This window comes from Corvus brachyrhynchos, unplaced genomic scaffold (assembly GCF_000691975.1).
Source record: "Corvus brachyrhynchos isolate BGI_N302 unplaced genomic scaffold, ASM69197v1 scaffold83, whole genome shotgun sequence".
NCBI classification, from domain to species: Eukaryota; Metazoa; Chordata; class Aves; order Passeriformes; family Corvidae; genus Corvus; species Corvus brachyrhynchos.
Genome location: NW_008238464.1, coordinates 12,946,974 through 12,970,439, shown reverse-complemented (window position 1 = coordinate 12,970,439; position 23,466 = coordinate 12,946,974). Strand labels below are relative to the sequence as shown.

At 43.2% G+C, this 23,466-nt stretch overlaps 1 protein-coding gene across 3 annotated transcripts in view; it reads right to left on the bottom strand.

The window, feature by feature from the left end:
- CLCN4 (chloride voltage-gated channel 4) overlaps positions 1-22,289 on the bottom strand; it is a 41,596-nt gene extending 19,307 nt beyond the window's left edge. Inside the window, exons 1-5 of one of the 3 annotated variants that reach the window (XM_017737116.1) lie at positions 22,182-22,287; positions 20,728-20,797; positions 11,787-11,938; positions 11,350-11,449; positions 4,846-5,033 (exon numbers count right to left, since the gene is read on the bottom strand). In XM_017737116.1, the coding sequence (XP_017592605.1) occupies positions 4,846-5,033; positions 11,350-11,449; positions 11,787-11,930 (432 nt within the window). In that variant the 5' untranslated portion in view covers positions 11,931-11,938; positions 20,728-20,797; positions 22,182-22,287. Of the gene's footprint in view, positions 1-4,845; positions 5,034-11,349; positions 11,450-11,786; positions 11,939-20,727; positions 20,798-22,181 lie in introns of all 3 variants that reach the window. The other 2 variants (XM_017737117.1, XM_008635888.2) reach the window with 2 other exon arrangements.
- Positions 22,290-23,466: the final 1,177 nt, after the last annotated feature.

Below are 23,466 nucleotides of genomic sequence, written 5' to 3'. Positions count from 1 at the left end.
GCAGATGCTGATCTTTTCAAACAACATCCCTGTGTATATCAGTAGCCAGTTCAGTTCACAAACAGGAAGGGTAAAACCTTAAATAAGTCCTTTATTTCTATATGGTGCTGTCCACAATAGGGTTGAAACTAATTTTAAAACACCATAGCTTGGCAGAACCCACTCACACATCTCAGTAATTTTTGCCCTAATATTTTAAAATCATTCCTGTCAGGAATGAGCTTCTCTTCAAACTGAACAGCTTTACTTTTTTGACAGAACGGGAATGCTAATGATCATTACCAATGGTTGACTGTGCAGTGCCATAGTGGAAGCATAGTCAATAGTGACCTTCAAGTTTCTACCTTTTTCCAATGGTCAAGTCAAAACTTTTGTTAAAATCTGCCTTGGAATACTTTTGCCTCCTCAAAGGCATAGTTTTTTTAAATTTCCAAAACCCACCTACATGGACAAAAGAGAATCTACTCAGCAGCATCAAATTGATACAAGGAGCTTAAGCCTTCAACCAATATCCTGTAGCAACATGACACTACAGAATAAAAAACCGAGATGAACCTCAGTGCATGAATTGGTATGAATCCTTCACCTCTAAGTGAACTCTTCCTACCGGATGCAATCCCAGCTGCTCAAGAATATTGGGGCCCCTGCCTCTGCTCTGCAGGACAGCAGCCTGGATATCAACATTATGATAAATCAAGTAGGAAAACAGGCATTAATCAATTGTATCAGTTAACAGAGCTGGCCAACCCCTGTTCCCAGACATAAAAAACCTAGAGATGAGAAGTCTCCCTGTTTTCAAATCTGCAAGGAATCAACTTTTAACAGTATGGATGTTTGCTGGCTTCCTTTTCCAGGTCTGTCCAAACGAAAATGCAGTAAGGATATCACTAACCCTTATCCTTATGGATGTATCTGGAAGAAAGGCAATTTGTTAAGCCTTCACTTGCTGAAGTTAGCAGATGGCTTTGCTGATGACAGCAGAATGCTGAAGCAATACGTTATCCCCCAATGCCCTAAGCAGTCATGGATCCCACACTTGCAGTGATTGACATCCGGCTGTAGTAACCATGGATCTTTGTTGCTACAGCTGAAGACAGTCTCATGAATGTCGTCTCCTAGTGCTTTCAATTACAAACAGCTATGACAATATTTGCTCTTCCTCTAGAGAAAACTCTGGATATCTTGCCTCAGGGCAAAATCCTTCTGTCAGTGTGAACCTGGAGTACCTCCAAAGAAGGCCAACACCATTACAGAAATTTGGCCCTACTAGGTTGAGCAAAAGCTGTAGTTTTGCTTCTAAATTCACTGGAGTAAAATTAACTTTGTTTCTTTTTACTTCTTCTTCTTTTGCATCTCAGAAGTCATAAGAAAACTCTGTCAGCTCGTTACTGCAGTCACACATACACCTACAGTGCTGTGGCAGGACCCCACAAGAGCCCGTATGGCCAGTTCAATCTTATCCCTTGGGACATCTTTCATTGTTACATTTTCCAGATATCTGGCATTCTGCAGGTTCAATTGCAGCAGTTTCTAATGATTAATAATATGAAAACCTTTGGGAAGTGAAGTAGCAGTAACTCAGTATAGCAAACGGTTCATTTCTCATCCATTACATGCCACTACTGAGGCTCTGGAGCAGTGAAAGTCTTGAGCATGTACACTGGAGTCAGAGACCAAAGCAGTTCACCAGCAGAGCTGATCCTGCTACAACCTTTCCCACAGCAGCTCGAAAGACTCACCCTGGAAACAACAGTGATGAAGCAAGTAGGGAAACTGAGCAAAACTTTGTATTTTAGTTTGCAAGACCAAGCAGTATTTCAGATCTGGTGTCAGTCCAGTTTAGATACAGATGGAACACAATCGAAAACATCCTTCACAAACTCAGAATACTGAAATAAACCACATCCCTCAGAATGCCCTCCAATGTATGGTTACTCCAGAGGCCCAGAGCTCTACGCTGACTCCATAGGGATCTCACAGTTTGCAGACTCTCCCCTATGGATGTTACAGCAGTGTGTGTCCTCATGACTGACAGATTCAAGGCTGCAAAACTGAGAAGTGGGTTCCACATTTAGAAGGGCTTCCTTGTCTTGCAGGTCTCTGCTTTATGACAGGAGATCCAGAAGCCCTAGGATAGGAACCCAGTCCATTTCTGGATCCAGTGTCATGATCCATGGAAGACAGAGGGTCCTTTCCTCTACCTTAGACATGTGTAAGCCATCAAAAATGGGGTCCTCAGCCCCAGTGAAGCTGGGGTTGGGACCAAACTGGATCTGCAGAAGAGGACAAGTCCAGATCACCAGTGACATCTGATGACCTTTTGATCTGCCAGTGAATTTGAGGTTTTGAAACTTCCTCACACCAAAAAACCCTCTTCACCTCCTCTTTGGAAGTGGTTCAAGACCAGAAGGATGAAGGATATAATTGGCCTACAAAACAGTGATTAGGGAAGCAAACATAGCCTGGTAGGTGTCTAATGGGCTATTATGTTTTCCATAATAATTTATATCAAGCCTCTGCTTTGGGCTCATTTTATAGGAGCACTAGAATGGAAACATTTTTCAGGAGAGGCCATAGGAAATGTCACAATTCTCTGTGAAAACATATGTAGAGGGTTTATCAGAGCCATAAATTGGCAAAACCACAAGGAAGAACTGATCTAAATCTCAGTCCTCAAAATGTCAAATTTAGTTGGCTATGACGAGAGAGAATCACAGTCATGCATAAAAAAAGAAGACATGTCTGACCAGAGTACCTTTAGGGAAACTGTTCCAAATACTTTTTGCCTAAATTGTCCTCCAATGTGCACAGTTGTCTTACAAGGCTCTTTTGTAAATGTCAGGCACAAAGTGAAACACAGGAAAAAAACCCAACAAAATTATTCTGAAACTCAGTCAAGTTCAGTGTATTTTGATACCTACTAAAATCCTCTACCACTACAGGAACCACTCCCACTACAGTGCAAAACTTGCCCATATCATAAGCCTTCTGAACAAAACCGAATTTTTACTTTCCAAATTCACATTTTTATTGGGCTTTCCCTGGGATTTCAGTGTAACAGTAACAGATATATATATAATATTTACAGCCTCCATCACACCATCAGGAACCCACAGATCTTAGAGGCCCATTTGTTTTAGGAAAGAGACTAAAATCAAGCCAAAATGAAACTTTTCTTTTTTGTCCTACTGTGACAGTTCACCAGGGGGTGAGAAGCCCAGTTTGAACACAAAGTGAGTGAAGTTTCACAGTGCTCACCTGGCTGATACCTTTTCTAAAGGCCACAGCACACAACAGTCATCACTGCTGTTTCCAAGTAGCAGGAGAAAGCAATAAATTTTCTCAAGGATATGCATCATTTATATATTCCAGACAAAGTAACAGCATGTCAAACACATGCACAGGATTTCCAAATCCCCTAATAATTTTAACAGTCTCCTCATTTTTTCCTTCCCACGTTTTTGGGGGGCTTTTTTTGGTTTTTCTTTTTGTTCTTTTAAATTACAACATCACCCCCATTCTGCAGCTTTATATCAGGGTAACATTTCTTCACTGTCACAAAGACACAGCCACCCAAAACATCTGCTGATGAAGACCAGAGTGAACCTAGCAAAACTCTGGCAAAGGGAAGCCTGGCACTGTGACTGGCACCCATACTGAGAGATTTCTGCCCCTGATTAAGTGGTGAGAATATTCAGGAACAGTGAGCACCCCACTATTTCCACTATGGTTAATTAGAACTATAGAAAACTGAGCTATACATATGCACAGACACTCTCACCTAGTACTTCTTCTACTGTAAACCTAAAGCAGCACAGAAGAGAACATGAATGACACACTTGCCTGGCAATGAAGGTGTCCTCAAACACTGCAGCACCAGACAACCTCCACACTGGGGGAAGATCTGAGACAACCTCTCCAAATCACCCACACACACTTCAATTCAGTTTTTGTCAAATTCAAGTCAGAAATAAGGAGGAAGGGGGGATTTAAGACAGTAATTCTGCCAAAGATCTGAGTTGTGAGTGGGATCAATATTATTCAATACATTGAATAACTTAGGTTGAAAATAAAATGTGGTTTTTTTGTACTTCTTTTAAAAAGTATTATCTGCTAAATGGTATACAGAAAGGCTTCTTTTTATTTTTTTTCAAAATGAAACTTTCACCTGCTTTGCTTTGAAAGAGCATTCTTTGTATTTAAAATTACTACAATTATGGGGAAAAAAAAGAATTGTAAGGGGAAAAAATCTTTAAATATACATTTCATGTCTGTCCAAATCAGCTTTTTCCCTTCCTGTCCAACATCCCTGCAAATCCTTCATCTGGCCACCCCCCAGGGAGCCTATTCTTTCCCCAGCTTTTGGTGCTAGCTAAGTATCTCGATGTCTGACAGAGAAACTGATTGCAAGGGATAAGCAGTTCTTATGCAGCTCCCTGTATCAGAATACATAAAACCCCATCTGCAATCCCAAAAACATCTTCATAAGTGTATTTTTCAGTGCTCATCCTTTTTTTTTGTCCCATAAAATTATATTTAAAAGGAAATAAAGAAAATGCAGCTCAAGTCCCCTGGTGATTATGCTATGCATGTTATAAAACACTTTTAGTTTAATACTGATAAAAATACAGTGCAATCTCAGAGTTTTCTAGTTTCCATCACACTGAAACCACAGGACCTCCTTCAGGTTAAGCAGATATTGCTTGTGGAAATGTCTTTTTTTTGCAGTGTGCTCAGTTCATTACTTTCTCTTTCAGAGAAACTCTCTGGAGGGAACATCAGCAAGTATGAAAAAAGGGCATTGCCTGGCCTGCTGTGACCCCAAGCTAATCAGGCCTTCCATACCTCAGACTGGCTTACAAGAAGTTCAGACCATTTCTGCCACTGGGGACATTTGTCCCTGTCATCGAATGTCGTTTCATTGGATGTCCAGCAGCACTGCTCATGGCTGTACCAGAAGGCAGACAGGCAGACACCCTCTTTCAGGTCTGTCATCCAATCCACAGCTAAATCTATCACTCCAGCTAATGTACCTGGGAAAAGAAATGCAGAAAAAGAAATGCTGGCATTAAAAATAATCAAGTTGCAAGGATAATATATCTAATTTTTATAACAGAATAAAATCCATGATTTGGGTAAGTAGGTGCAACATAAGTTTCTCAGACTAGAGAAGAGAAGGTTTGGAGACCTTATAGCAGCCTCCCAGTACCTACAGGGGGCTTATAAGAAAGATGGGGACAGACTTTCTATCAGGGGCTGCTGCAGTACGGAAAGGGGTAAGGGTTTTAAACTAAAAGAGGGTTGATTTAGGCTAGGTATAAGGAATAAGTTTTTTACAATGAGGGGGGTGAAACACTGGAACAGGTTGCCCACAGAGGTGGATGCCCCATCCCTGGAAACATTCAAGGCCAGGTTGGACAGGGCTCTGAGCAACCTGATCCAGTTGTAGATGACCCTGCTCATGGCAGGGTTGTTGGACAGGATGACGTTTAAAGGCCTCTTCCAAGCCAAACTGTTCTCTGCATCAATAAATACAAATATACCGAAGAACTGGGGGCACTAACAAGTTTTTCTGACCTTCAATGCTCTTCAATAAGCTTTTATTCTAAACATTATCATTCTCATACTGACTGATGGCCAAATAGGGGAGAGATAGCCAATGCCAGGCCTGCAGCCTGTTCAAGGCAGGTGGCCCATCTGGCTGAGATGGGGAGGACGTCGTGCAGGGTCTCTATATGGACACTGGGCCACAGGTCTCAAACCACACTGTGTATTTCAGGGGTAATGGAGGAGAAGGATATGTATGTTTTCCTACAGCTTTACCGGTGCCAACACAGCAACCTTAGAAAGATGATTTCATTACAAAGACAACATGAATGCCAAATTCTGACTTATGAACTTAACAGAATGGGGCTTTTGATATGTGTGTACATTGACTGGCAATCTAGACATGCAGAATAAAACTATCTTTCAAATCCTTCCTGTACCACAACGCTCGTTTCAGTTTCTCCCCGGTAATTACACAGAGCTACAGTGACACCCGGTGGCCACCAGACACAGACACAGGTATAATTGCTGTCGCCAGACACAAAAAAATAAAAATTCTGCTTCTCTAGGGCATTTGCTCATCAGCGATAACAACCTGCCCCAGCAGCAGCACCCTCAGCGCAGGTGGGTCCCCAGGAGTGCAAGAGCAGCAGGAACGGGAGGCTTGGGAGCAGCCGGAACACAGAGAGGCAGACCTGTGTGGGGATACTAAAGAGCAGGAGCAGAGGAATTTTCCAGCTGCTGAAGCATTTTGTGAAGTTTTCCTTTCTCATGCCTTAGCTGAGAAACAGAGAAAGACTGTTCTGTAAATAACTCTCTATCTTGCACCTGCACGGTCTTGTTTTGGTTCACTGAAGGAAATATTTTGAAATAGGCGTTGTAGCATTCAGCCAATCGCTCTGGGAGGTGTATGGTCAAGCACCCAATAATGTCATTTCTCTATTGCGAACCAAGGTATATAAACGAGGTGATAATTAATTAAATAATTCCATTTGTCCTGGAATTCCGTGTTGTGATTCTCGCCGTCCCTGGGGACAACAGCGACACCTGTGTTCTGTCCCTATGTCCATACTTCCTGGAAAGAATTAAAGCAACAACTGATAGAAGAGTCATTTAGTGTTTTCCAGATCCCTCTCATATACAATGGAAAGCAGAAGTCATCATTATTTTTAAAATAATCATTAATAAAATTTCAGGAAACCACTAATGGATTTGAACAGAATTTATCAATGCATTTCAGTAGGACACAGAGAGGAAAAAAAACTTCAGAAAATGCAAATGGTTTTAAGTTTCCAAAAGTTATAGATTTGTGGCTCCTCCTAAGAACGTAATTATGTGAAGCAGGGGTGGGGGCTGCTCCCCTTTCCCCCAGCAGCTGGGGCACACAAGTGGGTCCAAGAGCTGGTTTATTTCATCTAGAACTAAAGTTTTCTCATTTGCATTTCTGTAAGAGAGATAGGGGAAAAAATACATTTCAAATAATTCAAGCACATGGAACCTTTTTTTTACTTCAAAGACCAGAAAAAACCCACAGGTTCTTCTCCCACCCTTAAGAAGGAAACTTGTCCCCACACTGACAAGCAGTGGTGACCAAGGTAGCAGTGAAGAATTTCTGTTGTATAAAAATAATCTGAAGAACTATACAGATATACTAGACAGGACAACACACACATTAAAAAAAAAAAAAAAAGGCTGCAGATGGGAGTGATGATGTCTGTAGCAATTATTTTCTTCCATGAAGATCTTGGGTTAATCTTGGTTACTCTTCCATTTTTCCCAAGTTTCTATGGAAACAGTGAACCATGTTGCTAGATGACAATTAATCATTGCATTGCTGGCAACATCAGCATGCATAGCTTCCTGTTTTGCAGTGAGCTCTAAATTCTTCTCCAATTTTCTGAAAGTTTCAGAAACAAGGAATCTTCATCCTCTGGACCACATGCTGTGTCTATTGCACCTCTTGATGGGTCTTTAATGCTCTCTGTGATCTTCAAAGTTTACACTACACTTAACCAGGCAGCTGCACATTAATGCTACCAAAGGCACAAAGGAAGACAGACTTCTGAATGTTTTTCCCCAATAAAGTTAATAACTATACTGAAGAACAAACATTCAGTTCTCTAATATAACAAGCTCACAGGCTCCTCAGCACCACTGAGACAATGTGCTTAGTTATGCAGCTGATCTAATCCCTTTTGCCAGATTCTTAGGGATCCACATAAGGAGGAAAATGCTACATGCAATTTACTACACAAGCCTTCAAGAGAAGAAAATCATAAGGAGGGCCAAGATAATAATGCAATAGTAAATGCTTCACTACCTATGTGACCAGAGCTAGAAGTTTTCCAAGTTCTGAATTTTTGCAGCTTTAAGTGAAATTAATGCAAGTGCTAGACAGTTCAGCATCTCAAAGTCAAGCTTTTAATTTCTTGTGCTTATTTTGGCTGTCAAGACTGTAATAGAGTATAGGTTTATCTCCCTGCTTCTCCCATCAAAGGAGCTGAGTTTGTTCCCCCTTCTATGTAACCTCCTGCCTGGAAGGAAAAATAATGAAGTACTCCTAAGCCAGACAGTGCTGAACTTTATTTTAGATATTAGCCTTTTACCTCTCTCCTTTTCCGTTTGTTGATGATGGCCAATTTCTTCCTTTACAGTGCCGTAATGAGAATGCTAAAAATTTGCTTTGAAAAGAGAGTTTTCTTCATGCACCTGTGCCAGAAAACAGCATCACCCAAGTGATGAATTACAGAGGGAATTCCTGCACATCCAGCCTCAGCATCAGAGCATTTCAGCATTACTATGATGGCACTTTTTGTTACATAGCTTTAAAACACACACACACTTGCTGATCTATAAAGAGCATATGCTTTCAGTTGGGCAGTAGTAATGGTTAGGCTGAGGAACATCCACTGGTCTGCAGGCAGAATGGGCCCAGCAAAAATTCAGATTTCCTTAAAAACAAATGTTTAAAAAATTTGGTATCCATACATAAATGTTTAGGCTCACTCCCCATACATTGCTTTATATGAGGAAAGCATGGAAACTCTGACTGAGACAGGCCCATGTAGTGCTCAGTATCTTTTTCTAGACCATTGTGTGAACAGTCTTATCTGATCTCCACACAAAACAACATTTTTGGGTTTTACTGTTCCTTCCCTCTTCTCTGCAATTAGCAGGCTTTGGTTCCCAAAGCCTCACTTCCAGGAGCTCCTCAGTGCCCTTCCAGCCATTTGACAGTGTCATACACCATCGTCTCCCTCCAGCAGGATGTTCAGGGTCCTGTGGGTACTTGCCACAGACTGGAGGCAGTGAGAGGCTCTGCTCAGGCTAATTTGTGTGTGCACCCTCACAAAGGAAATTATGATCTGATCCCAGTGGCTGCTGTTACATTCTCAATATACATTGGTGTTGCCTGTAACCCTGAGGCTGGCTCTGCTGTGAGCAGGAAGCCAGAGCAGAACCCCCTCCAGACATCCCTTTCCCACCTACACTCTTCTGGGACTAACAAAGGATGCAGGCTTGATGACATTCCAAAGATGACAAGATATATGTATATGTATGACATGATACATATATATATATGTGTGTGTGTGTGTGTGTATATATATATATATATATATATATATGTATCATACTGCCAAGTGGGATGGTCCTCTCCTTCCTCCTTCCATCAGCTCCTTCCCATCAGTTATTTTTTGTTTGCTTGCGGCTCTGTGGTGACCAATGCTGCTGAGACCACAAATCAACTGAAAACTAATCTGGCTAAAATCAATTTTTTCTAGGAAGTCAGAACTGACCCAGTGTAGCTACACATGCACAGAGCAACAGGGCCCAGTGGCAGAAGCACTGGAGAACAAGGATTGCATCTTTTGGCCTCATCTGCTCGTCTTGGCAGTGGAGGTGCAACCTTTGAGGTATTGCAAAACCTGAAAGATGAAGCTTACCAAATTGATGGGATTTAGGCTTCTAGATCAGTTAAGCTCACTTTAGACTCCTGGGCCTGGGTAAAAGACCCAAGTGCTTTTGGAAGCTTGGGGAAGCCCCTGCCAGCCTCTTCCAAGAGTCCCATCTTGCTGTTTTCTGTGCCCAGCACAGGAAGAGCACGGGACCCTTATGTCCTGGGTACTGCTGCTGCCCCTTTCCCCTTTCTCTCCCATGCCTTCCCATACTTTCTGCTTGCCTCTGGTAATGCCTGGACCCAGCTGCTCAAGGGTTCACCCAGTGTCCATCCACTGACCAGGCTACTCCCCTTGGAGCAGCAGCAGCTTCTGCCTGTTCAGCAGAGGAGGGACCATGGAGGAGCCCAGCTGGTCCATGCAATCCCATCTGATCATGCAGATGCCCTTGTGGCAGGCTCACTTCTCTGAGCAGGCAATATTTTAAGAAGAGAAGACAACAACATGAAGTGCCTCGTGACTGCACCACCACCTCCTCCCTCCTCAAACCTGGCTAAGATTCCTGACTAATTTGGTTTCATTCTTTGAGGTAAAATGGTTGCTCTGCACCCTTGTCATTGAAAAGGGTGATCTCAGTTTAGTTTACCCTCAAACCCCATTCCCAAGCTGGACATATCAATGTTAGGGTTTATCAGAGGACAGTGACTCTGGCTTTTGACAGCCTTGAGGATTTCAGCCTGAGGTTTCATTGCAAACTAGAACTGAATTAAACCTTCTGGGATGTTTTTACTAAAATGGGAGTGTGTGCATGTATACCACATTCTTTGTATGAGGAGAAGATTACTGAGGTCACTAGAGCCCTCAAGGGCTTGCTCTAACTTTATTTGCAGGCAGAATTCTCCATCCCAGATGAGACCAACCCTGGCCTTCAGGCTGGACTCAGCAGCCCTGGTAGTACACTATCAGTCTATCAAACTCTCTTCCCATCTCACCCTCCCAACAGAGTTTTTGTGGAAACAATTACATGTCTATGAAATTACATAATTTGCCAAACATGTCACTTCAGAAATGTTTTCTCAAGAACTTCACCAGTACTTCTGAGGCTCCTAACAACTGTAATAAACATATTAACTTGACAGATGCTGAGCAGGAAATTCCCATCACCCCTTGGAAACGGGGAAACTTCACATGGTGCTTTTACCAAGCAGCATAACACAAGAGCACCCTGACATCACTGAAAAAGCATAAAAAATGGCAGCTGTCTCAGCTGGGTCAGAGAAGTGCAGCTTTCCAAGCAGGAAGATGTGCTAAACTGAGGAGAAGACAGGAGAAATTGAGGAAATTAATGAATTTGCCATGTGAGTTTGAGCAGACTGTTAAGTATGTAATGTCTGTCTGGCCTGGAAGCAGACCTGAAACCAAGTCTGAAACTATTTTGCTTTCAGGCATACATAAAGAAGATAACCCAGTGGAAATAGCAGTTTATAAAGCTCCCCTTTGAGTGTCCACGACCAGTGTTTTCCCCACATCATATTTTCTACTTTGCAGAATTAAAGTGATGACAAGAAACAAAATCCTATAAATAAAATTGACTTCTGCAAAGCAAAGATTCAGAAAGTCAAAGTAGTCCATCGAGTACGAAGCACTAAAATGCAGATTTCCCAAAGCAAAAGAAAAATCCCTCTACTGGTGAAAACATTTTTCTCTAGGTCAGCAGTTGAAAGGAGACTTTGCAAGTGGGTATTTTTATTTCGGATCATAACTCCACGAATGCAAAGTTGTCTTTTTTAGCTTAAAAACTAAAAACATCAATGGAGAGACAATGAAGTACAAAGAGAAGCAGATGGTACTGCAGCAGCTTGGGTGAGCTGCTCCAGGCATAGCTGTAGCACTAACACATACATACCTGCCAGTAGTCCTATGAGAAGCATTACAACCCATCCTGACCAGGCATCCAGCAAACTCTTGATGAACTCCCATATGGATTCTTTACTTTTGCTTGTAATCTGAAATTAAACATACATATAGATGTGCTGCTGATTCAGGCTGACAGTTTTAGAGTACAATGTTTAAAATAATTAAACTCTTAGATGGTGCATACAATTTCTCTACTCTCTACTTCCTGCAGTCCCAATAATTTATTCTGAGATGCTCATCTGATCAAGTTGCAGCAGCCCTTTCATATTTACAAACTCAGGACATCCCACGTCCATGTATTTAAAAGTTCTCCTCAAGTCATGCAACAAGGTAGGAAGCAATAACTTTGGAAAAACACTAATGTTTGTCACTACCAGGATGGCTGTAAGCCAGGGACTGTGATGCATCAAAGCCTGACACCGTCACCTTGCGATGGCGGTCGGTGTCACGCGATTTCTCCCGCAGCCAGTCGATGGTATGGAAATCTTCGTAAGTTCCAACATCGGGGAAAGGCTCATCCAGAAAATCCATCAGGTTGCCCGAACCATTCATGTCTCCTGCATTGACCATATTAGGATCTGTACACAGAAGAAAAGCAAACTTGTCAATGAATTCATGCAGCTTTGTCAGGCATTTCAGAACCAAGTTTTCTGAAATACCTCCACGAGCCCGGAAGTCAAGACAGCATGAACAGTAGTCCTGGGGGGCACACACAAACTCTTCATATTTGCTTTAAGAAAGCAGGGGGGAGAAATATCCACCACATATCCTACTAAAGCATGAGAGGAAATAAAAGACACCTGTCCCCAGACTACAACAAACAGTTACCAGAGGCATTTGATGGGAATTTGGATGAAGGCATGTAGGAGTATGAGAATATAAGAAGAATGAAATATATATGAAATACAAGAAGAAGGGGGACATATACAGACCTTAAGGGTTGTATAGAACAGATCCTGCAGAGCCTGTAGCTCCTTGACTGACACAAGGTAACTTTTGCTGGTCACTGATGAGGCCAGCAGGGCACCAACGACTGCCACCCACTTTGTTCCACCAGGTATAAAAATGGGAATTTCACAAGAATTTAGATCTTTGAAACTGTGAGGAAATTTCCCAACTCTAATTGGAACAGGCAAAAATGTAGCAGATAAGCTTTTAGTGGACTGTCCATAAACCCTGATACGCTGCTCAGCCCTCTTTCTTCTTTCTTCCCCCCTCCCCATTTTCAACTGTTTTATTTGAAACCTCACCATGTAATTTTTTGCCTTAGTGGTGTCTTTAGCAATGTAATAAGTATGAACACTCAGCTTTGTCAGTCTCTGCTCTCCATGAGAGGGATTTTGGATGACACAGACAGTGTTCTGAGCACAAGCAGCTGAGAAAAGCATTATCTTACAGGCAACCAGCAGATCACCATTACACCATTAATAGAAACCCTTTTAAACACGGAAATCAAGTGATCTCCCAGAACCATGGCATGTTTGTCTGAAAGAGAACCAAGCAAGTGAATCACAGCCTGGGGAAGGAAACTCAATGCAGAGCAGGTGTCCTAGGCAGCGCTGCAGAGCACAAATAAGCTGCCACAAGATGGGGATGATTTGAAAAGCAGAAGTTAAGAGGAGTGACAATTGAGAACAGTGATACTTCGCCATGCAGGTGAGAGCACGATCCCACATTTGCTAAGTGAAATGAAGATCTGAAGGTGGGATGACGAGGCTGACAACAGGAGCTGAAGTTGCAAGGGGACCTTGAGCTCAGTGTCTTTTAAGAGGACTGGAAGGGGAAGCTGAAATGAGGTGAAAGGATTAGACAATGCTATTACTTCATAACATTGTGATGTTCTGCAGATCATTTACTTCACCCTATTCTTCCCATACAGCAAACAAGGACCTGTAAAAAACATGCAGCTCAGACTGTCTGCCTGCAAAAGGCAGCACCCTCTGCTAAATAAACAAACTTCTGGAAACTCTTGCACTGAAAGCATTGCCAAGTTTTCCTTCATGTCACAAGAAAATTACCCAACATGCTAGTTATATCATGTAAAAAATAGCTTTTTAAGTATGTTGTCGATGCCCAGCACATGACAGTATTGTGACGGATAATACCAGGCCAGACCACAAGTATGTAGGATAATTACAATCTCAGTCTGAATCTACCCCAAAAATACGTGCTACACAACATGTCCAAGGAGAGAAAAAATGTGCTAGAGACCACAGGGCCACAGAAGATGAAGAAAACAAACAAACTTTGAACTCAAGGTAGCATACCAGTACCTGGAAATTGCAGTGAACTGGATGACTGCCAGCCTTAAAAGTTCACTTCAGGTACTACACTTTTGAAAGCAGAGACATGATATCAGATTATGCAAAAAACCTAGCTACAGCACTTTGAACTGAGTACTACAGAGTTTCCATCTTATATCTTATTACTGAGCACCATAAGTATCCCTTTCTTTCTCTTTATTTTGCATTTATTTCTCTCACCTTACTTTGGCATCTGTAATAATTTGCAAGGTTTATGCCAGAATGAGCTAATTTGCCCTCCTAGTGAAGCTTGCAGATGCTTTCAGTTCTGCCAGCAGAACTGGAGCCTTACACCAATCAGTCAGTGACAGATATTTCCACACACATAAATTAAGGGCAAATTAACTTCATCCAAACATGAATTGTAGCCAGGAGTACCGCAGCAATACACTCCAATGATGGCAAAAGCACAAACAGCCATGGTGCTGGTTGTCTCATCTAGCATGAGAAATCTGCACTATACTCTGGACACTAAAACCTAACCTCCTTTCACAGCTGATGACAGGAAATTAACTATTTACATCAGAATGAGAGTGATTACTTCCCAGAAGTGATAATTTATTGATCACAAAGAGCTGTCAGAGGTAGACATCTTCACCTGACCTAATGAGTGTAACACTAACACTTCAAAAGAAAACGTTGCAGAATTACAAATGCAGCTTCTCACACCTGAACATCTAAGAGATTTGGATGCTCTGACAGAGCTTATTGTATACACTGAAAGGTGTTGAGTCTTGCTGAGGAATTGTCTAACATACATATTTTGTCCCTTTGTTGTTCCATGCCTTAGACTTCCTTGCTGTCCTTTCCACTACTTTTGCAGATGCTGATGCAACATAATTTGTGCAAGGGCTGTTTCCTGCTTAGTCCCCATATTCTCTTCCTAATAATTTCTGGCACTCCACCAGCTTTTCCTAGGGCAGACATCCAACACTGAGCAGTCTGCTGTGACTCCCTGAGAGACAGTGGCCAGTCTGGAGCCCATCATTCTGTAATCTCTTGGGGTCATTTTCCCCTTTGATTTGCCTTTCTCCACTTTGAATTCCATCAGCCATTTTATTCCCTACAATACAGCAGAGAGCCTTAACAGCGAGCACTCATTTTTACTAACTAGCTTACTACCTACAACTGAATGCTTGTGTCAATATGCTGCTTTAATAATTGCAAACAGGTTCTTTCTAGAAACTGAACTAGAAAAAAAAGAAACCTGACTGAACCACCTATCTCTGGAACTCACAGGGTTCTGGTTAGCAGACTTCCCTGGATTTAGAGCCATACCAGACCAGTGCGATCCTGTAGACACAGCAAAGTCCTGGCAGGGACTGAGTCACAAATCAAGAGAGGTCACAATGCCAGACTGACAATTGTGCCTCCTGATGGAGGCTCTCCTGCCTGCCACATAACCCTAGACATCTTCCAGAAATCTTGGGCCAGATCAATCTGGTGGTCAATTCCTGATCTCCCAAGCCAAGCTTGGTGCACAGTATTTTGAAGCCAGAAAGAGTTACCCTACAAATGTCAGAGGAGTTGCATGAGAGCAAGCTGGCAGTCAAGGTCCAAATATTAGCCTGTGAAGCTTTATGGCTGCAGGAAACCAGATAATTTTTAAGCACGTAAGGGAAGCAAAGAAGAGATTCATGCAAGCAAACTACAGAAGCCAGGGTGCAAACACAGGGAGCTGCTGATGGACCAGGACACACCAACAAGCTCAGCCAGTACTACACAGACACCAGATCTCATTATATTTACTCACTTTTTATTATTTTCTGAAGAACCAAAAGGGAATAGTATTATTGTATTCAGGGTCACATTTTTTCTGCAAGTCTCACAGCGAGTAAACTCATCACGTGACTTTGATCAGCTTGGAGCTAAGTTTTATAGAAGAGCGATAAATCATATTTACAGTGAAAATGCTGACAAACTCTCAGCTTTAGAGCACTGTTACAGCACGTGCAAATGTAAAAGCCACAGACAGAAGAGCTCTATCAGTGAACTGACATTCTAGGTAGTATGCTGACTGATCAGATATGAAATGTATTTGACATGGCAAGCACAGACCAAAACATCCCATCGTTCAAAGAGGCTGAAAAGTATACTGATGGAAAACAACTAGCTGAACAGTCATCAAAGGAAAAGTCTTGGCCCTGGCCTATTGCTCCTAGATGCTAGTTCCATGCTATGTTCTCCTCATCCTGTTTTCTGTTTTAATTGGATACATTGCACTGAGGCAGGCAGTATGATTTTTAATGCAATTCCAACAAGTTTCAAGTTACTTTCAACAGATCACAGTTACTGAATTACTTCAACACTTCAAATGTTTCTAGCAGACAAACAAACGTTCACCTACACTCTTTGCTGTTTTCCTTGAAGTGGGGGGTTGCTACGTGAAACACGACAGGATGCAGGCAGCAAATACCTCTCCTGTGGTATAAAGAATAAGTGAACCTGGCAAGAGGCTAGGAGAAGAAAGCAGAAGCCTAAATGCCAGTTTAGTTTGCAAGTTTCTCAATTCACATTTGGAGTACCTTTTTCAGGGTGTCCAAAGCATCACCTGTTCCATGTTTTACAAATGTGCCATGCGATAGCCAACACACCAAAGGAGAACACGGTGTGTCTCAGGGCTTTTCTATGCTCTAGTACCAACACACTTACAGTGATAAAACAGAGGAGATACTACTCCAGACACAAAGTTTTTGAATCATGACTCCATCGTAGTTGAGCCCACCACTGACCTGAATGGTTGGTCAGATGAGCTGTGCTCATGTGGCGTGACATGACAGCAGTTACTGCAAAAATGAAGGAGCATGGGGGCTGTGAAAATCCCTGGGATTTATTTTCTACAGCAGTATAGTAGTACTAAACACATATTTATTTTCTATAGTAGTAGTATGGCCATCATCACCAGACCCCTTTGCACTGACAGATGGTTTGCCACTCTGTGCCCCAAATACTTGCATTGGCTGTTCCAAGGACCAAGCATGGTGCCCCGGCCTCAGGCCATTACCTGATCAAGGTGATCTGTCAAGCAAACGCACCTCCTCCCGAGAGCTGGGTGCTCTCCCAGCATCCATCTGTCCCCACTCCCAAGGAATTTAGACCCAGTCACAGAGATGGACCCAGAGCACTCTCCTCACAGGGCCTGAATCCAGGCAAACAGGTCAGTGCTGCCAGCAGAGTGAGCTGAATCACAGAATCATGGAATGGTTCGGGTTGGAAGAGTCAGTGTGCAGAAAGAGGCCTAAGAGGGTAAGGCTGAGGCAGGAAGTTCCTAGAGCCGAGCACGGTTACACCACAGGTCTTCAGCACCACCTGGCCAGAGAAAATGGGCCTGACAGCTGAGGAGGCAGCAAGCAAGATTATTTAACAGGGTCACCATGAAAGACATGAATGAAAAGTACAGGGAGATGATTAGGGGTGTGTGTCTTTTGGGGAGGGGTAAGAGACTGAGGTCTGCTTAGCCTAGAGCCAGGAAGGCCAAGGTGGTGTGGATGGAATTCCCCTTCCACCACCTGCCATGCAGAAGATGATTTAGAAATGGCAACATGATATCACACAGGATATAGGAGACAGGTAAACAGTTATCAAACATTCTTCTCAACAAGAAGTAAGATGCTGTTTGGTGATTTTGCAAGGAAGAAGTCCTCAGCAAAAGCAAGTAGACTGAATCCCCAGCAAGTTAAATGGGTGATTTTCTATAGGTTGAAAAATATCCACATGCAATTTAAGATTATTCAACTTAGAAGCTTCAGATTGAACAAGCCAAACAAGTTATTGACCTTCTGTCTTAATGATGAAGTTTATAAAAAGGTGTTAGAATGGCCTTGAATCAGAGTAATCAAGTTCAGACTCCTGGAAAAAGTTGGAAATGCTGGACCCACTTACAGACCTTTTTTGGAAACAATATGGGAAAAAATTTTCCCTGTAAATTGAGAAAATACAGAGGAAAGACAAGATATTAAAATTGGTAAATGCCTTTCCTACAATTCAAGGACTAATTGCACAGCCTCCAGATACAAGCAAATAGCCCTCCAAACCCTCAGTCTCTCAGCACGCTAGCACGGGCAGGCTGCAGTATCAGAAACAGTACAGTAAAATATTGCAGCCTTTTATTGTATGGCCCCACCACCACATATTATGGAGTTTCCAGCTATGATAATGTGGTCAAGTTAAATACAGTCACATCTTTGATGTGCAGCTTTACCCTGAATAACCTCTAAGGAAAACATTATGAAGCCACAGCAGAGCTCAAAAAACGCAGGGCACCAGATCACAGTGGAGAGGACCTGGGAGAGAAGGGAAAGGCAGGAGGGAACATTTGGGATAAATGGCAGAAAACTGAGGCACTGCTCTGACCAAACCCCAGGGGCCTTCAGCTGCCCCTCCTCAGCCAGCACACATGCTCACGGGGTGAGAGCAGCGCTGGCCAGGAGCACAGGCGGAGGGAGGCACGGGGTGACACAGGGCACACAGGGCACGCCGGGAGCTGATACCCAACCAACAGGGCTTCCCACCCTCCCATCACAGCCAGACTTCCTCTTCTCCTTTTCTCCTCCTGGGAGGCATTCTCTTCCTCTGAGGGGTAAAACACAACCCAGCATTCTGCTCCCTGCTCCCTCCCATGATGACTCTCCCTTTAGAAACAAACTTCTTTTGGTATGAAATATCATGTGCCTGCTCCCCGTTCAAGTTTGCTTCGAAAGTCTGAGCCAAATTAGTTCAGCTGCTGAGTTATGTCAGGAAGGCAAGGGGAAATAAAAATCCCAGCTCTGTTCCTGCAAGCTCCAAATGGAATTTTTGCCAAAATTGGCTCTGTATAAAAAAATGTTAAACTTACATCTCTGTTTCCAGTGAGTCTTAAAGGTCCCTCCAATAAATTTACTTGTTAAGTGCAAATGTTGAGGCTGTGAAAAAAGCAGGAGGGAAGCGTCACTGCCTCTGGAACATCCATCTGCACTTTTGAAACTGAGCTGAAACGTCTCTGTTAAAGGATGCTCCTCTGCTAACAGGCCAGAAGTTTGGGCAGATGAGCCCCATGAACTGTATCAACCCCACACCCCATTATTTCTTGAAGGAAACAAGATTTGATTAGGTAAAACTCTGAAAGCCTTCAACCTCTGGGTAAGAAACTACATTTCAGGAGACAGGACATCCTGGAAACCAGTCCTAACAGTGTAGGGGCATGTATGGTTTCTATTCTTGGTTTCCCTCAAGTCCTCTTCCTCACAAAAAAAGAGGGTAAATTTCCTTTCTGAACCCATGGCTTTTACTGCCACAGAGCTTTAAGTCACATCTGAAGAGTCAGGGGTGCTACAGAGTTTTCCTCCTCATGCCACATACAGCTGAGCAGATTTGGGGTTCCAGTGCTCCTCTTTTCCTCTTCATTCAGAAAATTTTAAGATTAAGGGGGAAAAACAGCTTTGGAACTGGGGAAAAAAAAAAGCAAGTTAATTCAGAGAGAGCAGAGTTGCACTGTCAGAAGGGAAGTGGCTTGGTATACAGTTACTCCTAAACAGCTCTCTCCTGAAATGGGATGTTCAGTGGCACTCAATGTACCTCTTGCTGAAAACCCTTTTAAGCCTTCAGCTTGAAATAAAGCTGACAAACCCACACTGGAAAAGCCATTAATCTGGTTCTACCATGTCACTTCTCGTGATCTGAGCAGAGGTTGTGAGTCATTTTCACAAAGGAGGGCAATGTGTTTTGGTTCCCAGGGCACTGGTTTGCACTGCTGTGTTTGATGCCAATGGGCTGCACAGCTATAGAGAAGTTACTTCATCCCGCTGAGAGGAAGCTCCTGCTTCTGCAACATGGGGAAACCCCTCCCTTGGGGTGATGCTTAAGAGCAAAATGTTAAAAGTGCTTTAGGAGTAGCAGCCTAGTGTAACCCTGCCAGAGTCTCTCTTTTGACATTAATAATCGTGTGAGATTTTTTGGTTCTGCTGGGCTAGAGATGAAGAAAGCTGAAAAAACCCAACACCTGGTGTGTATGTACACACACACACAAGAAGTGAATTAAGACTCCTTCTCTACAACCTGATCCCATTTCACTAAGAGGAAAAATTAACACACACACACCCTTGTTGGGCACCCTGCAAGCTGCAGTGTGATGGCAAAAGCAATCAGGAAAAGGACCGGTACCTCCGGGCATCACACCACTTTTGAGGGTTGAGCACGATGCTGAGCCAGGATGAACAGGAGCTGTTCAGGCCCGGAGAGGCTCCCGCCACAAACCACCAGCCTCCAACACAAGCAAGATGGCTCTGCACTGTGGAGGAGACTGGGTGCTGGGAGCATCCCCTTTCCCCCTGCTATAGCACCTGGCCACAGTCACGATCCAGCTCACTTTCCCCTTCAGGGCAGCAAACAACTTCACAAAGAAGCAGTTCCCAGCCCTGGGAGGTTACAGCACTCCCAAGGAGCCTGTTTGGTTCAGGCAAAGAGGAATTTCTCTAACCCAGGGTCAGTGCTCCCCATCTCCTTCTCCTCTGGTCCCTGCTGAAAAGCAACCAGCCACTCTTTGAAAAGGTACAACCTTCGTAAGAGAGGTCCCGATGTGCACAGGGGCTGAGCACCCCTGCAGCCACGTGCTGGAACCATTGCACGGCATCCCAGGGATGCTGCCAGGGAGAGCACCTTCCAGCTGGGGATGTCCCCAGGGTCCCCCTTTTATACTAAGTAATTCTTAGAGCACTCAAGTCCTTAATTTCCAAAGGCTCCCAGCACACACATCAGGCTGGTGCCTTGTCTTCTTGCACAGAAGATGTCTGACTCAAACTGAGAGAGCAGGAGAACCACTGCCCGGCACATTTTTCCACAGGGCACTTCCATATGCTCCGGAGTAGGGGGGGAACCCATCACCCTTGTAGAACCCAAGCGTGGCAGCCCTGCTGTGCTCCTTGCATGGGCAAAGAGCCAAGTCTCAGAGTGCCTGGTGAGCAAGGGCACAGCTTGGCTCACAGCCAGTGCTGGAGAGAACCAAGCCAGCCTTGACTCCAGGGGAAATCAAGGAGAAGAAATCCAGCATTGGCACCAACAGGATGCAATCTCCCCCCCGCCCCCATCACCTCATGCAGCAACAGGTTTGTATTTCTATCACTTCAGAGGCTCAGTCTTGAAAAAACAGGAGCAGTTCTGCTGGAGAAAAATAAAATTGAAATTTATTTTTCTTTCAGTTTGGAACAACCACCATCTTTTTGTACTTCAGTAATTCATTATCTACTTTCCCCTCCCACACACCTTATTTTCTGATCCTGACACAACTGCAGACCTGATCACTGGAAACCAGAATTCACCCCTCACTAGGATGTACAATCTACTGCAGCACAGGAGATCCAAAACATTCCCCCTTAAGGTATGGGTGAGCACACAGATTCTAGGCCTGCCAAATTTTCAGATTTTTCCAACAGTGGGAAAAAAATTATTTGAACAAAGAACAGGATTTGGAAGAATAAAAAAATTCTTCCTGTAGACCAGAAGTAAAAAGTCACCTGACTCTGCCTGATGAAGCTGCAGCTGAGTCATCCTCTGTTCTCTGGCAAAGGCATAGAATTATTTATCACAATTGTTAAAAATATAGAGATATAATTTTCTTTTCTGACTAGTATAAGCTCAAAAATTGTTTTTCACATTGTAACATTTGCATTACAATAAAGTAAAAAAAATTTAAAATTTTAAAACCCTAAAATATATTTGAAAAGCTATACAGAAAAAAAGCCCCACAGGAGAGTCACCATTTTTTCCCTTTACAGATCTATGCTCATGTATTTGTACAGAGCACCTAATTAAACACCCACACCAGGAACACAGACTCTGGACTTTGCTTCCATAAATATCAAGTCAAAAAGCACAATTTACTGCAGATTTTTCAGCCTTCTGGTGATCAGCATTTTACAAGAAAGCAAAAATACGCTTGTCATCTCCTATGCTCCTTCTGGAAAAGGATTTTTCACGTTTATATAGGACAAGGAAAAACCGACCTTTTACTACAGCAAATTATGCAGGAAACCTGTCAGACTAGGTGCTTTGAAACCACATCAGCAAAAATTAACAATAAAGGAAAAGCCTCTTTCCCCAAATACACATCGTAACCCCTCGAGCAAGTTAATCCTCATTCCTTTATAAGCTTAGACACAACAGCAACTTCCTTTAAGCACCCAGGAAAAAAAGGCAGGGGATGCAAGCAAAACACTATTGCTGCTCTCTTTGCACGACTGAATGATGATGGCTGCTCACGTAAATACAGAATTCCGCAGACACCCGAAGGAGCCATTGGAAAATACAGGGAACAAAGGGCCTTCTTTAGCTATAAAGCTCCATCTGGCAGCATTTCTACTGGAGATGTCAGCCGGCAGATCAGCACAGAGCCAGCAGGCAGCCTCTGCACCTGCAAACCCTCTGCTTGCACAGAAAATGTGCCGCTTTATTTGCCAGCAGAAATCCTGCCCGACGGAACTGGAGCTCTAGGACTGCAGCACAAGAGCAAACGGCAAATGATTTTTCGAAGAATTATGTTGCTTACCTGCAATGCAACATCATTTAGCCCAATCCCAATGATTTTAATAGCATCCTTCCTTGGGTGGTATGGCTGCACCAGCAGCGATGTCATGGGGAGGAAGCAGTAACAATCATGTGACTGCATCCTCCGTCTATAGGATATCTGATCGGGGGAGCCGCACCAGCCTGCAATCCTGCGGGATTAAACTGCAAGCCTCTTTACCCTGCCCTGCCGATTCCGTCACCATTGGAACACATGCTGCTTTTCTCCCTCCCTAACCTAAGCTAATCGTTCTGTGCAGTTTTTGCAACAGCAACAACATTCACATTTTTCACGAGGTAAAAGCGTAGGGAGTATGATGTGTGCAAGCCAGCAAGCACTCCTGGAGACTCTGCAGCCCAGGTTGCTGCTCTGTGAAATATGTAATCACAGCACTTTGGAAATGAGACAAACTGCAATTTCACCATTCCTTGCATTTTTCCTTTCCTGGCACTGCATTTCAAGCTTACCCAGACTGACTTCCTTCCGTCTTGTGTGTCATACTCATGCTCTGCAAGCCTCCCTCAAATGTTTGTTTCATCCTTGTTACCTTCGCTTCTTAATTCTCTCCATCCATCCATCCATCCATCCATCCATCCATCCATCCATCCATCCATCCATCCACTTGCAGCCCTTCTGCCTTTTCTTCAATGCAACTGTCACTTCTTGAAAAACCCTCTCCTACATGCCAGTCTACTTTTCCTTTTCAAAACATCTGCTTAAGCTTTCCCAAGTATTGAAAAGCTAGAACTTCCTAAAATATTTTTTTGAAAAGGCAATTAGCCTGACTTTCACATTTTGGTTAACTGCATATAGCATCTCAATTGTAATTTTTTTTTTCTTTTTTTGAGGGGCAAGGGGAGCGTTTAAGAATTTTATCATACTCAGCAATGTATTTGATTTCTATGAGATAAAAATTTCCAAAGTTCTGATTTGCACAGATTTTGTACAAGCCACTAGGGCTTTATTCTGCAAGGCAGAGGCTGTAACTGTTCTTTCTGAAGACCCTATGCATGTTTGTATATGTGCAGTGTGTTGTACTTCAGGACATTCACCTTACTGCTCACCTTCCTGCATTTGAGTATTGTGCAGACTGGTTTTACCCCTACAGGTAACCAGGCAGGGGCTTTCCAAGCAGATGCAACAGCTGGATAGAGGGAGGTCTTGCACAAGCACCCATGAAAATACTCACGGGTAACTGAAGGCACATAAGTGACTCCCACTCAGTTCAAAGTCGAAGGAACACAGTTCTTGAAGACCTTTTTGTCCC